The sequence below is a fragment of the Drosophila grimshawi genome, unplaced genomic scaffold, assembly GCF_018153295.1.
Source record: "Drosophila grimshawi isolate 15287-2541.00 unplaced genomic scaffold, ASM1815329v1 contig_1377, whole genome shotgun sequence".
In the NCBI taxonomy this organism is placed as follows: domain Eukaryota; kingdom Metazoa; phylum Arthropoda; class Insecta; order Diptera; family Drosophilidae; genus Drosophila; species Drosophila grimshawi.
In genome coordinates, this window is record NW_025062900.1 from 13,470,879 (window position 1) to 13,488,365 (window position 17,487).

The 17,487-nt window shown below is 38.9% G+C and overlaps 2 protein-coding genes across 2 annotated transcripts in view; one reads left to right on the forward strand and one right to left on the reverse strand.

Moving 5' to 3' along the window:
• The window catches only part of LOC6561727, a 147,668-nt gene that overhangs the window by 82,681 nt on the left and 47,500 nt on the right, over nt 1-17,487 (forward strand). The window lies entirely within an intron of this gene.
• LOC6562814 overlaps nt 1-17,487 on the reverse strand; it is a 33,261-nt gene that overhangs the window by 5,242 nt on the left and 10,532 nt on the right. Inside the window, exons 3-11 of the mRNA XM_001988238.3 lie at nt 15,262-15,596; nt 14,556-14,728; nt 12,915-12,980; nt 11,980-12,123; nt 11,771-11,900; nt 7,785-7,921; nt 4,792-4,936; nt 2,255-2,514; nt 388-489 (exon numbers count right to left, since the gene is read on the reverse strand). Coding sequence (XP_001988274.2) covers nt 388-489; nt 2,255-2,514; nt 4,792-4,936; nt 7,785-7,921; nt 11,771-11,900; nt 11,980-12,123; nt 12,915-12,980; nt 14,556-14,728; nt 15,262-15,596 — 1,492 coding nt within the window. The remainder of the gene's footprint in view (nt 1-387; nt 490-2,254; nt 2,515-4,791; nt 4,937-7,784; nt 7,922-11,770; nt 11,901-11,979; nt 12,124-12,914; nt 12,981-14,555; nt 14,729-15,261; nt 15,597-17,487) is intronic.

Sequence of the window (17,487 nt, forward strand, 5' to 3'; positions counted from 1 at the left end):
CACTTTTATTGCCGACATCACAATTATTTATATCCTTGACGCAACACAACGTGGAGAAGAGGCGTGTAGAATAGGGCTCCATAAGTATAAATACTTTTGTTATTTACCTCACGAAATTGTTTTGAAACGTCTGTTCCCCGTTCCACTCAGCAAACCGAGAAAATTGCGTTGGCCCCGGGGAATGTCATGTGCAGACACCCCTCACCTTCACACACACACACACACACACGCACACTCACACTCACAATCTTATTCATGCCTGGTGTCACACATGCGCTCAATTACCGCAACAACAATAAACAACAATTGGAAAATCGTAAATATAAACGAGTTCGACAATTGGCATTGGCATTTCGAGCTTCGCATTCCTCCCCCCACTTCACTTACCTCATAAGTTTGTCAATGCCATCGCCTCGAAGTGTTCCTTGTCGATGACGCATTGTGGAGCGATTCGTTTTTCTCACCGTGCGAAGATCTGTTTCCCAGAAGCTGCAAGCAAATTGCCAAACGATATACAAATGAAATCCAAACAACAAAGATGATTTTTAAATGAATATTCTTAAAATCATCTCTGTTTGCACGGGGAATATCAAGTGATGAAGTGATTATATTGGATATGTGATTAATATATACATATATCAATATTGGAAATGAGATCAGTTTTCTTGTGCGACACTGAGAAGGTTCCATTAAAGCGTTCATCTCTGGCAGCCAAACCATTAAAAAAATGTATTCAGCAATAACAAGCCATGAAACAACCACATCATGTCGCCAAAACAAAGCGCCAGCATAATATAAATCATGAGCTCAATGCATATTGCTGGATCCGGCAGGCCGGATGGGAAAACATAGTAGCATAATGCCCTGCAGCCATATGAATCCGCTGCCCATTCTGAGGCATTTATTTGAGCAGTGCGTTCATTGCACTCAAGTGAAAAGTGGTTGAATACGAGTTGAATGCAGCAAGGCAAACACAAATATTGCATAAACAACTCTTAAATGCTTTCAGACAACAGGACAATAATGCTACAGTTGAAGCTCTCAGCTGAACGATACCCTGTTTATATCTATCAATAACCGAATTGAATCTTTAATAATCAGTTGACTTATCGATTTTTGCTCTCAAGGAACTTTTTTAATTATATATTTACGTTTTTACTGCCCCTTAATGTTATGTAATGTTAATGTGAGCTCATCATCTATTCGGCTGCAACAGGGTATAGCTGGGGTGGTTTGGTGGGTGGGCGAGCGTGCGCTCGCCTTAATACGGAAAATTGTGCAGACTGTAACAGAAATTCTGCGAGCAGTTTATGTGGCAAGTGTTGACAAAGCTTTAGAAGGAAAAAATTGTTTTGTGTGCGCTTCAAGTAATTTAATGCGTCACTTTATGAGATTGAAGGCCACATAGCCGGCCAGACATGTGCCAGCCACCAAGTGGCTGTTGGCATTAATGAGCACAGGCTCCCAGATCCGGGGCGATAACTGGGTGGCAGCTAATGTCAGTGGCGTCTATGCGCCTTAGATGGCTATTTATTAGAGCAGGACACGCAATAAAACTCATTTATTTTCATTTAGCCAATGTGTGCCACTCGACGTATGAGTAATGTTTAATTTGGAATGCAGCAAATAAGCCGGTTAATCATCGGATTTATCATCCTCAATATGTATCGTGGGCTTACAGCTAATCTAATATAATAGATGTTATTGAAAGATACAAAGACAAAAATATTAAATTGTTTCAAGTTTAAATTACTAAGCAGATGCCATTTGATATTCTGTTGTTAACAGGAACTGTTGACTCTGCATTAATTTTGAGTTAAAAGCAGCCGCATTGCTTGCTTGAACAGTGCTTTAAAGTTCCACTGAAAACATTGACTTTAATGGAATGTGATTTTATATGTTGGGAATCTGTTAAGTACTTCAAACATAATTCAACTTATCATGCTCATGGTTAAGCAGAGACAGAGACGGAGACAGAGACAGAGACGGGGATGAATAAATGACTATTTTTGTTGCTGCGGCTGCTGTTATTAATTACGTTTACAAATGGTCGACTGGTCATATAACAGGCGCACATAACGGAAATGATAAGCTAAAAGGCAAGTGTTCTCCCATTAAGCACACTTCGGTGCATAACACAGACTCGAGCTGATTTTATTGCTGCCACATATCGTTGTTGTTGTGGCATGCACTGAATGTGCCAGTGAAATCTCTTCTTTTTTCTATTTGGTTGGAGGCGACTTTATTCACTTACCGCTTCAGATCTGGACTGGCCGTATATGGCGCCGATACTTCCTTGATTTTCAGCACTATAATGGCTGTGATAAATATGCAAATCACATTAACAATTGTTAGGCAGGCGGAGACAATGCCGTTGATCAGGAACTCGGTGGGCAAATAGTCCGTATAGAGAAACGGATAGACGCTAGTCGAGTTCATCGCCTCGTTTCTCAAGTGCGGTATACGCTTCTCCGGATAGATGAGCCATATGCAAGCCAGTGCCCAAAATAGACCCTGTAAAATGAAATCAGCACATGCGTGTTAAGTGGAATGTATGTGCCACATACTTACTGGCCATTTGTGATGGCCAGCTCGCAATGACTGTGTATATTAAAGTAGAAGAAGAGGACAAAGGAAAAGCGTGGATTTTCGAGGTCATAAGGTCGTCGCGTGCGCATTGCCAAATTGAAATTGAAACCGGCACGGGCGTTGCTCTTAGCATATCAAGTAGTGATCCCGGCCTTGAATTGTTATAAATCTCATCCAATACACCCACACACACAGCCAGGCACAACCAGTCACACACACACACAATAATACTTTCGGGGCATAGATAAAACTTCATTGTCGCATTGTCTGCTCTGCGCCTTTTTTTCAATTTCTTGCCCCATGTGCTTTGCTCTTATAAATTATAATGACTCAGCGTATGACAACACAGACCGGAAGCATGTGTGCCGCCTGCAAAAGGATGTTTGCGTCTGTGTGTGTTTTTTTGCCGTCGTATGTGATTTCGGCATCTTATGTTGGTTTATTTTCTATTTTTTTTTTTTTTATTTATGGCAATTTTCGCTGAGTTATTGCTAGTTCGAATTGAAAGCGTAGGACGACAAATAATGTGGACTCAAAGAAAATGTTGCGTTAATAAAGTCTATTAAAAGTCAATGTTGAGAGTATATAAAACTGCAATTATTCATTTAAAACTTTCCATAAAAACATTTAGACAGACAAAACTGTGAAATACATCAGAAAATTATAAGAATGCATAAAGTTTTATCTAATTAATTAGTGTGTTTTTGTCACGGATGTTGCTGCAATTAATTAAAACAACGGTGCGTATGAGCAATGGGAATAGTAAATAAATGCAATTACTCATAGTCGCCTGCATGCAATTAATTGTGGTACGCTGTTCACGCCGATGCAGTTAGCAGATTTTAGGTTAAAATCATGCAAAACAGTGGAAGAGTTTTAGTATGTGTCTCTGATTTATGCAGCTTTATATGAGCCAAACAGCAAAAGAAAAAACAAACACAACTATAAAGCTGAGTATGAGACTAAACTTGGGTGGCTGGCTGGTACACACGCTCGACCATGATTAAGCGATCTCAGCGCCATTGTTTCAGCACATGCAGTTACCCAAGTGCCAGGCCGAGAGCCAGGTTCAAGCAGGAACATACAGCAGGGAGCTCACAACAGAGAGCAGAGAGCAGGGTGCCCCAGAGTCCAGTGGACGTTTCCATAATTTGCTCTCTTGCATCATTTGGTCATGCTTGTGGTTGCCATTCTGACTTACCCACTGCCGCCCTGCCGCATTTGTCCACTGCTCGCTGACCGCTGCTGTCTGCCGCCTGTTTGGCATTGTCTTTCTGTCAGAATTGATAAATGTCAGGGAATGTTGCTGTTGTGCTTGCTGTTGTTGGGAGTTTTGTTTGTTTGGCCTGTCAGCCTGCTTTTTCCGCTGTGCAAGTTTTTGCATGCATTCCTCTGTATTTTACCCTCTCCTCTCTCTCTCTCTCTCTCTCTCTCTGTTTGAGCCTGCTTGCTTAATCATTTTACGCAACATCCGCTTGCTCGTGGCCCAGAGCGCAATTCGCACTTGAAAATTGGGTCAAAATTTATGCACTCGTTGCGGTTAACTGTCACAAAACTAGGCACAAACAGTTGGTCCTCAGCCTCAGCCAGAGTCAGAGCCCAAACTAATACTAAAGCTGAAGCCGTAGCTAAGTTCCAGGCTAGGCGCAATCGGACGGATGGATTTATGACCAAAAGTTTTTGTGCCTTACACTTCAGATTAATCAGCAAATTGTATTTTGGCCTTATTTATGTTCAAGCCACACAACTTTCGCTCTAGACGCTTGTGCCTGGCTTCGGTCAAAATGCCTTCGCATTTTTTCGACATCTAAGCAGTCAAATATTTGCTCCTATTTGTATTCTGGCCTCTTCTATTTGCCTGGCATTTAATACTGCAAAGTAGTATTCGAAAATATTTGTTTATTTATTTATGTGCAATATGTAAAGAGTTTGGATACACCTAGATTCTTTAATAATACAAATATTAAGCTGAAATTCAGCAGTTTAATTAAGCGAACATTTTTAAATGAATCAAATGCTTGACAACATGGCCGATAATAATTGTTGCTATAAGCAATTAATGTGAAGACTTGCCTTCAAATTCTATGCTATTTCTAGCAACAACATCTGCTCATAAATAATAATAATGTGTATATTTATATATATAAGTAATTATTCATTTTTTTTGTTGTGTTATCGTAGCTGTAGCTTACAGATACTCACGCAATTTACGACGGGCGGCAGCAGTGATGCTGATATGGCAACGCCAATCAGCGGTCCCGCCGAGCCTTGGAGCAGGGCTACGGCAACGCCAGTGCCAGATGTTAGGGCCCAGAGAACGCCCATCCACAGAGCACGCACATTGCCTCTGTAAATTTCAAATTGAAATTATTGAAACACACAGTAACACATAAAAATGAACAAAAATTAATTAAAATCCCAAACAGCGGCGAAATGACAAATGCCAACTGTGAGCGACCGGAGCGAAACGAGTGCCGAAAAATTTAGTTACATTTGCCGCTAAAAAGCTGGGAAACTTTAGCTACATATATAGGAGTTAGCTATCTTTGATGCTGCTTCGCTGCCCTGTCAGCTGGACACGCCGCCAGGTGTCGCCGCTTTTCACTTTGTTGGTTATGGTTTCGTCTCTTTTCGCTGTGTTTTTATAACTCGCAACTTTGTCAAGTGTCAGCGGCTTTTGTTATCATTTCCGGCAAGCGACCTTGTCGCCGCTCCTGGAATCACTTCGTTGTAAAAAATGTTTTGGAAACTTTTCATTGTGCTGCTTTTTGATTCATTCACCTCATTTGGGCGTTCACATGAAAACTCGTGCCTACATTTTCTTTTTTTTCTTTTTATTTTTCCCCCCTGCCCAACTTTGCTTGATTAATGGCACTTGACTTTGGTTACACCTCGCGGTGTCTGAAATTTGTACCTATGATTTTCACAGAAAATTATACATTTCATTTTTTATCAAGCAACAACTTTATTGTTCGCTGCAATTTACGCTCAATTATTGTTGAACTTGGAGCCAGACCCATAAATTAAAGAATGCATAATGTTAACTATGCCAGGGAACTCAAAACACATTCGTTATCAAAATGTTTTGCTAGATTTGTGAGGGGTGAAGTGTAATCATTTTAAGCATGTTTTTCTCTCAAGTTTTTCTATTAGTCTCTTAGCAATCCCAAGCTTTTTATGGCAATTTATGTGCCACAAATGAATTTAGTATTTAATACTATAAGAGTAGCAAAATAATTATAAACGACATTAACACACAGCAGCTGAACCCAAGCCGGGCACATTAACACTAATTATATTTTGTTAATTTGCATCTGGCAAAGCCGGATTTCAATTGTCAACTGTCTAGACATTGATGGGGAGGACTACATTCGGAATTAAAATATTCTACGAAATTTGGCACAAATGAAATATAACATTTTTGAAGAAAAATGATTATTTGGACTTTTGTACATTTTTGCATTTTTCACAGCATTGACAAGCTTACAGTATGAGTAGAGAGCAAATAGCTAGCAATTGCTCGCTTTTATCTTGCCCATTTTAATTTACTGTATTTTTCTTTTGCCTGCTGTCGCCAGTTGATGATTTGCCAAACAAATGGGCCTAATTCTGTGGGCAGTGACAAAGCTATTTTCACGCGCAACGTGCCACAGTTACTCGCACATAGCAGCAGCGATCGAAGCGGTTTTTGGTTATCCTGCAGAATGCTGTCCATTACTAATACATGCGATGAATGCGGTACATATGTATATGTGCAAGTATATATATGTATGTATGTATATAAGTAGGTGGTGAATCCTGGCTAGGGCAATCACGCAATCAGAGGACGAAAGCCAGCTTTCGGCTTACATTATTATTATGATGATGTGTATTTGCACATTTCATTGGCCATTGTGTGCTGGCCATGTTGGCCTGTATAGAGTTGTACATTTTGCTGTTAGGTTTGCCAACACTGACTGTCTCTCGTTCTTCCTGGCTCTCTGTCTATGTGTCTATTGTTGGTCCTAGACTGTTCTTTTGTATTATTATTTTAACAATTTATTTTGCGCAATTAACACAATTGCCGACACACATTCATTACGCACAGCTTCCGGCGAAATTCGTTTGAGCTTTATTTATTGTGTGAGGGACGAGACTGTTTAGGCCGTAAGCCTATTTGGCCCACTGGTGCAAGAGATTTACGCAGTCGGTGCGTGGCAACTTCAAGATTTGCTCTTTGTTTTGCCTGGGAAGCTGGCAAAAAACGATGGCATAATAAATGTGTGGCTCATATACTAGTATGTACTTGCCTAGAGTCTACGGCAATGAGTCTCTGTCTGAGTGTCTCAACAGGAGCAGCAGAAGCCGGAGTCGATGGGCAGGACGGGGTGTTGAGGAGTGCGGGTAACCCAAAGAGTGTTTGCCTAATGAGCACACGCCTCACATTTCGGACGAGCGGATCAGATTAGTTGAATTATTTGCAAGTAATTTATTACGTTTTCGCTCATAGATTCCCAGCTGACTTAAAGTAGCAGCTAACTTTGGCATTTGTATGAGTTGACGCGTAATTAACATTCTTAATGGATTTGCCTTGTCTCAAAGTCGACACTGTACAAAGTCTATATTCCCATTCTCAGAAGCTCTATAGCAAAGCCTGTCTAAAAACAAAACTTAACTTTTTATTTATCATTTTTACATTCAGCGTTCAGCATCACTTTAAAGTGCATGTAAGCCCAAAGTTTTAAAAGAGTTTTAAGTTAGATAGCCACCCTAAAGTCTAAGATTATCATTTGATAATCTCAACAATTAGTTATGAACTTTTCGACCGCTGTATTAAATATTTACATATTTGTCTTACAAAATACGAAGTAACAGAATTGAAATATTTGTATAACAGGAAATAACTAAAAGAGATATCATCAAATTTCCATTTGTATCCGCTTAGCTTAATTTGATTTTGTAATAGATCGCTTACACAGCTCGGTCCTCGTCCTTCAGATAGAACGCTACAATTTTTCTGATACTTCATTTGATGGTTTATTTTTAAATTGACCTACTCCAAAATGTGAATTCAAGTAAATATTAATATCATCATTTTTATAAGAAAAAATGTAAATTTGTTCTCTATTGTTATGTTAGAGTTTGGCAATTGTCATGGTTTTTGTGTCAAACTTAACGCCAAACAATGCAAATTAAATTAACTTAATGGTGCTTACCTGCCGCGCATCTCCTCCGTGGGCCAATCTGAATTTTGACCCCAAGGCATTTCAGTGGTGCCAAGGATTAGGCCGAAAAAAAAACCGAAGGCGCACGAGATCAACATGCCCAGGCTCAAGCTTAAGAAGCCAACGCGCTGCAAAGACACATTGAGATATAATTATGCCCAGCTGTAAGATAAGATATAATTTGAATGTAAATACGACACTGAGCTAAGACTCACAATCAAAATATTTGTATTTATATTTGACTTCACTTCTTTACTGGTATACTTTGTGTTTACAAAAAATAGCCGAATGCTTTGAATTTGATTATTTGTACAGTTGGCAAAGTTCTTTACTTAGTCTACTGCTTCAGTTTAAAGCACACGATAAATAGACCAGATGCCTTGAATTTCCCCCACTAACAAAATAAACAGTTTACTTGGGAAGACCAAAAAATATTTATAAATAATGTACAGAGCTGAAACCTACAGCACTAAACTTAATCTAATAGATAAATTTTGGAGATATTTGTGTTTCAGCTTACTCATTAGAGTAATTCATTTTAAATGATAAATGCTATGAATTTTCTAATTTGCTTAAACTAGTCAGAATAATTAAGTTGCATAAAGACGTGCAGGGAAAGATCCACAGCATTGATTTTAATTCGATATTCTTATTAAATATAGATATTATTTAAATAAAATGAACAGCAGAGAATGATTTACACATGTTTAGACATGTTTGCTGTTATATGTTATTATTGATAGCAAGTAAGGTGTTTTCTCTTTAAGTGAAAACGATAGCATATTTTATTTTCAATAATAATACCTACAGTTAATATGTGTGTTTAGTATATGTAATCGATCAAAGTCAGTTCAACTGTTCCTTTGCATACTCCTACAATATTTACTGCTCTGTGCGGCATTGTGCATTGTGGTTGCTAAAGACTAAGATGGAAAGAAAGAGAGTGCAATATATACATACATACATATATTAAATTTATAGAAAAGGACGGCTAGATGTAGTGGTGCCAAGTGACGGCAGTCAGCGACACTTTAAGCGATAATGTAGCATACTTTCCAGTGTGCATAGCTGTCAAACCGTGGAGATAAGCGAGATAGAGAGAGAGTGAAACAGTGAAAGAGAGAAGGAGAGAGAGAGAGAGAGAGGAGCAGAGTAGAGGGTGTAGATGGAAGAAGAATAGAACAAGAAGCGAGTGACATGTTAACCTAAATTTGCAGCCACGCAGCATAAACTGTTTTTGGCAGCTGCACACAAGTCTACAATGTTCTCATGCCAGCCTGCTGATGTCGTCGTCGTCTTGGAGTTCAACCTCAATCCTCGATTGAAATGCAGCGCATAGAGGACATCTTGTCCCCAACAACTTCACAATTGTTTAAGTTGTATGCACTAAAAACTTTGAAATGAACGGCGGTAAATGCAGTTTAAAGAGTCTGACAGACCAATTTGCCAACTGGCATTAAAGTAAAGTGTAAAGATAACATGCATCGAGCTAATGTTTGTGTTTTGGTTTGTTTGGCTTGTTCCTATACTTTTTAGTTGCAGGTACGTGTGTAAACATGAGGGAAGATGGCTGCCCAGCATATGATTAATGTGGAAACCAATTGCATCAAGTTTAAATGGTGTGCAAATATTTTATAGCAGACATTCAACGCATTCGCAGTGTTTACTTTATGTGTGTGTGTGTTTGGCTGTGTTGCCTGCAGCTGTTGAAAAAATTGCATTTCAATAACATTAAACGACTTTTCACAAATGGTGCCATGAACATTTATGTATATAGACAAAGCATTTAGTTTTCATTTTGCAACTTTATGTTTATTTCATAGTCTTTTTCTTTTTGCAATTTTTTGACATTTTCAACTGCTGCTGTCGGCATCTGTTTGAATAATTGGCATTTTATGTGAAATGGTTTAAGCAATTTTCACAACAATCACCAAATTACTTTTTCAAATATTTACTGAATCTATATTTCCCACTCAGCAAGTTAGATGGAAAAAGATCTAACTTGCTGCACTCATAGTATTTATTAAATGAAATTCCAAAAAATGGCATTTAAATCAAAATAAACTGGCATTTGTGCGCTTCAATTCAATTATTTGCTTAAGTAAATGTTGCATATATTGGACTAGCATCATTTTAACCTAAGAAAATATGACACATTTATTTATCTCAGGCTAAAACACTGCTACTGTGGCATAGATTATGCTGCTACTTCACAAAAAAGGCGACCAAAACAGTCTCGTATATTCATTTCAATTAAAATTTAATTGAAGTACACCGCACATAACAAGACATCTACTCTCGCTCTGTGTGTGTGTGTGTGTGGAAGTATGTGTGTGTGTGTATGTGTGTGTGTGTGTGTGGGAGTATGTGTGTTTGTGTGCGCACAATCTGAAAAATTGTGTCAGCACCCCAGAGCTACCTCAGACACTGAACTGGTTGTTTTGACTCACGCTCGCACTCATTAAAACTGGTAGCAAAAATAGTTTGCTTATAGTATTTATTTGTGTAGATTTATTTTTGTTTTTGGTCAGCTTCTATTTACTTTCAATTCTGCTGTCTGACACGTTGTGAATGTGTTTATCATAAAGCGCACCTGCGAAAGTTACTAAGTGCAACTCGCCTTTAAAGTACTTGGCGAAACAACACAAAGTCTTATCTCCACCATTGAATTCAGCATTTGGCCTACCTGCCGTTGAAAATCATGGCTATCTTAATAGCAATAGAGACTGAGAAACTGCGAATCAGAGAAACAGATGCGGCAACAGGAAGAGGAATAGCAACAGCAGTAAAAGCAACTGCTGCAGTTGACGTTAAGTTTTATTTGCGTCAAGTTTGGATAATTCGTTGAGTGGTTCTTTCTTTTAATATAAGAAGCTTAAGTTTGTTTTCGCCCACGCTTTCTGTTTGGTTTTGTTCTACTGGTCGACAGATGAAGACGAACTCGTAGACAGCTGATATTTATAGACAGCAAACTGGAAGTTTAGTTATAATTTACGAGAGCTCTTTTAAGAGGAAAGCCTTGGGGGCAGCACAACAGTAGAAAAAAATACCTTTTTACCAAAAAAAAAAACATATTTGCAAAATTCATAATGCAAATAATACTCCAAGAATTTTACTGTTTTTATATAAATATATTTTATAAATCAAAAAAAGACTTCTCATGAATCTTAAATTTTCTCTGCATTTATTTCAAATTCTTTACAATTAATTTAAATATTTGTGTTTATTCAATTTTTGGGTATGTCACCCAGCCAGCGATTCAATTATGAGTGAATTCAAATGTTCAAGGAAATCTTATTGCTCAAACAAAATACTCCTACACTGACTTTGTATAGCATTTGTGAAAACTATTACCTCAACGACAATTTTGCCAAAGTGGCGAAAACATATTTAGTCGCACATCATCGAACTGTCAGCAAAGAACTGAAACAGCTCCAACAATTTCCATACACAAAAGTGTTGAAAATATCTAACAAATTCGCATAAAAACTGCCGTTCTGCATTTGAGTGGAGTTCTTTGCGTAGTCGAGGCTTTCAATTCCATAGAAAGTCTGATAGCGGGCAGAGGACAAGCGACTGACTCGCACAACAATTTTTAGTGAAATGGCTTTTGTTATTATTTTCATCTGTCACATTCCCATACATAAATCACGCCACAAAGCGCCAGAGTGTGTGGCCAAATGGGATTGTACAGCCAAAACTGCATTCAGTTTTTGACTCGGGCTACTTTTTTGTGTGCAGTTGATTGCAATGTTTGCACGCTGCTCTCTGCTAGAGAGCTGCACAATTTGATGATTCCCCCCATACACACACATATGTATATCGAAACACCCACATTCACTGGGTGGAGGCAGGAATATAACACAAAAGCGAATCGAAATTGTTTTGGCCAACCGCAGACACAGGAGCAAGAGCACCAATAGCTGAAATTGCAGTAATATAGCAGCTGCAATGGCAGCTGCTGCTGCACCACTTACCATTAGCTCTCTGTCCGAGATAATTGCGCCGAATGTAATCGACATAACGGGCCCCATCAGCGGTGAAACCAACATGGCCGCAACAATATTCGGTGAATTATTCTCGACCAGACCCAGAGCGGCCAGAGAGCTGCAAGACATCCATAGATTAAACACCCACACACCCATTACCAATCCGAGAAATGATACCAATCTGGCGCTTTACTTACTCGGCCGTTACAATTAGCAGCAGATAGTCAAAGGATAAGGCACCGCCCGCTCGCACACCGTCCACCACCTGCTTAACGGTCAGTTTGGACTTAATTGATTCCACAAAATTGTTCCACCTGGAGGCCTCATCCGCATCGTCGCTGCTATTGGTGAAATAAATAAACACAATTACACAATCATAAAATGCATTGGGACGTGGCCTGCGGTGGCATGTGGCATGTGGCTAGTGTGGGAGCAATGCACATCTGTGCATTTCTCTAATTGCCACATGTATTCACAGCTCTTTTCTTCTATTGATTCCATTTATTGCTTTCTGTGGCACATGTAAAAAAACCCCAAATAGAGAGTCAATTTTAAGCTGGAAGATTAACCGTATTATTTTCAATTTTAGTTTTTTTTTTAAATAAAAAATATTTTCCTTATTTTGCTTATTTGAAAAGTATTTAAACTGGGGTTAACTGAATATAAACATTTAATTAGTTGTTTATCATAGTATACCAATTCATGTCACTTCACAGCCAATGAAAATGATAAAATTATGTGCACTCGGCAAATGCGTTTAAGATATATAAATTTCAACATTTTTGATTATTACTTTTATAAATATTTATGTCTATATGGAAGAAGATGAGCCACTGGGTAAGGTGAATAGAATAAAAGTGTGAGAGAAAGCATAGCCGAGTGAAAATTAATGAAATGTCAGATAAATTTAAGTGGCAACCACAAAGGCAGGTGCTCAAATTAGTTGTTTGACAATGGAGCAGTCAACTTAAAAGACAAGCAAAACACACGTGTCGCAGTCTGACAAAGGTGCTCAAATTAAAAACACACAGCCTCACAACACCCACCCACTCTCATATTCAAATTCATGCTCATACTCATACTCGTACTCAAACCCGTACTCATACTCATACTCATGCTCATATTTATGTACCTGTAGTCATCTTGCTTGTTGGACGCATCTGTAATGGCATCATAGCTAACGCTGCAAGGTAAAACGCTGTAAGACAAAACCAAGAGACGATAATAAAAAACAGCACATGCATTTGAATATGGAAATACTTTTAGCAGTTGAAACAAGTCATGTACACAAGAATTGCTGGTTGCATTGTTCACTTACTCCACTCGCTCGACTCAAATGTCTTGGCTCCCTGTCTCCCTGTCTCCCTGCACTTTGCATATCAATCTGACAGCTGTGAAATGCAAGCTGCAGCTTCTGCTTAATCCTCAAGCTAGTTCAGGCTGCAAGTTGCTGGCTACAGGCCACAGCTGCTCTTAAAGGACTCGGTGCATCTTTCGGTTGGCTCTACTCGCAGTGTCGAAACTTAATTGCATTCTGTGCACATTCAAGAGCTTAAATATTACTTTACTCATCGAAACCGCTCCGCCCTGTGAACTCCCATTCATTCCAGGGTAAACAGATGCACTTCAGAGCTGAGCTACCCTTGCTGCTCAAGCTCATTTGGCTTCTGCCCGCCCCTTAACAGCTGGTCACACCTTTAACTGCATTTTAATGCACCTGTTTAATGCTATTAAATGATTATCACACTTGCCCTTCTGTCCGACCGTCCATCTGTCCCTCTGTCGCTGCTGCTCCCAACTTGCTTGCTGGCATCTTCTGTTTTTTGCCTGTTCATCTTTCATTTATTTCGCAGGGCTATTTAAGACACTTGATTGTTTTTGCTTAACACCTAGGCGGCATTGTTGCTTAATTCAGTCCAAGGATATATTGTGGGGTGTTGAAATTTGCCTGATATTTTCATATACGGAAAGAAAGCTTTTCAGCACAGCTATATACTACACCTCTTAAAGCATGGAATGAATTTGTATCTTTTGTACTTCCAACTGTTTATCTATGTTTAAAAATACAAATTCTCTCTTCATTTTATTATGAATTTAAATATGATTCAGTAAATGAAGTTATGAACTTTACCATTTAAGAAATTAATGCTGAAATTTACGTATACTTAATTTATTCTCGACACTTTGGCTGCATATAAATTACTGTCAATACTTTCCACTTTCATCTAGATTGACTTAACGTTTCACAGCTTTTAAGTACTTAGCTATGCAACTCTTATTCCCACTCTATTTTAATTTCCACTTCATCATTGATTACACTTTGCTTAGTGGGTATTATTTGCACACGTTTTTATTATTACTATATCGCCGCCCACTCCAATTACACTTGATAAAACCTTAACATTTTCCATCTCGTGTCTGTCGAGCTATTGCAAAACAATCCGATTTGAACCCAGCCTTTAACCATAGATACAGCTTTATTTGTAGCTACTCGCTCCAGCCATTCTGGCCTGGAGGCAATCAAAATATGAACTTGCCTGGGCGAGTTAGCCAAGCCCTTAAGACCTTAACAACTACAAATGTTGAACCGAAGCAACGCTGAATTTTTTATTAAAAACTAAGCGAGTAGTAGCCAAGAGAGAGAGAGAGAGAGAGAGAGAGAGAGAGAGAGAGAGAGAGCCGGAGCAGCTGTTGCATAAAGTGGCGACTTGTTTACTTGCCCGGCACGTCTGCCGTTTGCCGTTTGGCGGTGCCTTTCAATGTCTCAACTTACCTGACACTGGAATTCAATTTAGTGCCAATACCCAGCTCCGTTAGACAGTGGAGTGTTGTCTCGCAGGCATCGCCGGCTTGCAGCGGGAAAACGACATGATGGAAATAACCTTTTTTGCTTGTTGTCCAAGTAACGTGCTCAATTTCAAGCTTAACAAGTAACTCCTCAAGTACCTGGCAAACAAAATGAAATAACAATAACAACCAGGCGAATGGATCTCAATAAACAATAGCTTGGACTTAATCTATGCATCTGATTGGATTGCCTCCAGTTGAGTCCCAGTTACAGTTGTACTCCCCATCGGTGGCTTAATGCCGACTTTAAACCGACAATCATCAATCTTTAGTCGCCCTACTTTATCTTGCTGATTATTTGCTTGGGACTCAGTTATCACTCCCAACTGCTAGCTACTGACCTTCATTCATCAAAATCAACGCATGAGTTGAGCTTTGCGATTGGTCAACCACTCATCCATTCAACCGCACACAAAGACAATCCAGTTGGCATTTTACATTGTTAAGCCCCCATAGTCCCTCCCTTTTCCCTCTCCGCACACCCCTTAAGCATGCACTGTGCTACAGTCACGTTCATTCTGGTTAAGTGCATCCACAATACAGAAACACAACAACAGTCAACTTTAAGTGTTACGAGGGACACTTTTCTCAGTGGAGTCGCTTCTCAGCTAGTAGCTGCCCAGTGGCCTCACCTTTTCGAGCGGCACCACTAAATTACGTCTGTCCAGTGGAACAGTTGTTGTCCCTCCACCTATTCCGGGTGTTCCTTCTCCTGACAGTGCCCTCTTGGCAGGTGCCGCTGCACCACGTCCAGGGGCAGTTCCACGACCAGCCGCAGTTCCCCCGCGACCGCGTCGATACTTGGGCAAATTCTTGTCACGTAACTCAACTTCAAGTCGTAGTATTGCGTTGTTATTTTCCGGAAGATTGATGTTCAGATTATTATTACCACTGGCCATCGGGTGCTGGCCATGGCCAACACCCACAGGCCCACTCGCCGACTCAGATATAGCTTGATTTGAAGTGCCTGCGAGTAAATAATAAAGTGATAGACGTACTTCTATTGTATACAAAAATATACAGCTTGTGATTATGGATCAGTTGTAAGTTGGTTGTTGTTCAGTAAATGCTATACAGAAAGAAATAAACTATTTATGTAGTTTTGTTCAATCAATGTTAAAAGTAACTTTTACAGTACAATTTTTCACATGCATTTTTCTCTTGTTTACAACTGAGTTAAATGGCAAAAATACCATACAAATAATAGTTATATTATAACACATGTAATTTGTTATAGCAACTAGAAACTTGGTCTTCAAAAGCACACAAAATTTACTAAATAAAAGTTTATTTCCTAAATCAAATCGTTTTGTGTATACAGCTCCTGTACTGTACTCGCTGTCATACAACTATTTAAATAGGTATTATTATGAAGTGCAACTTAAATGTGAGCACTTATCACAGTCAATTAAATTAGGCCCAAGGGAAACAGTGAAACTTCATAAAGTTGAAATGATAAACTGTCTAATATGATTATTTTACAACCGCAATGTGTCTAATATCTGTCGTAACAAGGACATTTCCTAATTATAATTATAAATGAGGTTGATAGTTTGTGGTTACAAACCACTTTGTACTAACAATGACGAAACCCATAAGTGTGTATATTTGGATTGGTAACGTCAAGGCTGTTAAAGTTTCTACTAATACATTTTTAAATGTTTTCTCATTTTTTATTTTTTTGCTCAGTAATAATTTAAATTAGGCATAATTTATGCAATTCCACATAATTGTACGATTTATTTTCTAATTAGCGAAATTTGGTATGCCATTCAACTAAGCGTTTTATAAATATTTACTTTCTGTCTGAGTGCGAAAAGGTAAACGGTATTTAAATTGCATTTGACCGCAGAACATAGCTCTATAAATAGCGCTAATTAAATTGATGGCTTGAATTCTCAAACAGCAGCCGTTAATTATATAATTTATGCAACCGTTATTGCCGCAACATTTTCCAGTTTAATAATTAAATATTGTTTTTATTTCCATTACTTTTTTGCGAGCTGCAATTAATTAAGCAACTTCAGATTGGCACGTTGGGCCTAAACTCCACTTGAGCTAAACAAATAAAATCAAATCAAAGCCTACATAAAAACCACACCAAGCATCACAATTTATTATGCCAACACACGAAGAAAGAGAGAGAGAGAGAGTGGAAGAGAGAGGGAGAGGGAGAGAGTGAGGGACAGATATCGAAATCTTGTATAAATCCCCAAGCATTGACAAATGCCAAAATAAAGCTCAAATGAGCTTAGGTCAGGGCACAGCATCAATTTTTGCTATGAGTTGCCAAGACTTTGTTTCACATAGTAACTTCTAGGCCAACTGGCCCGCCACTCAGACCGCCTCTCTCCCCCTCTCTCCCACTTTCTCTCTATGCCTCTTTCTCCGTGCTGAACTTGAAGACTTTGCAAATTTCGGAAAACGCTTTGGCATGGCATTGAGCTCCGTGATTTATGCCAGACACCTCAGCCCACTGCTCAATGACTTGACACAAGTATCAAATATGTACATGTCAAGTTCTTGTTTCCTTTTCTATTTTTATGTTTGATAGTACTTTTTTGCGTTTTTGTTTTTCTTCTTTCTGGTTTTTCTGCCTGAATGTTGGTTTGCAGTTTTTGAGCTGCTGCCAACGCATGTTCATTGCCTACTTTTGCATTAGAAAAAGTCATTTATATTACTTTGACTCTACACAACTTTGTTCACGCCCATCAGCAGTTGCCAACACCGCTCCCACCTCTTCCCCTCTCCCGTTCAGCCGAGCCACTCATAAGCTTCATTGTCATTATCAGCGAAAACCTCACCATGGTGACAAACAAAATTAATGATGATACTCATTGATGGCTCTGGCTCTGTCC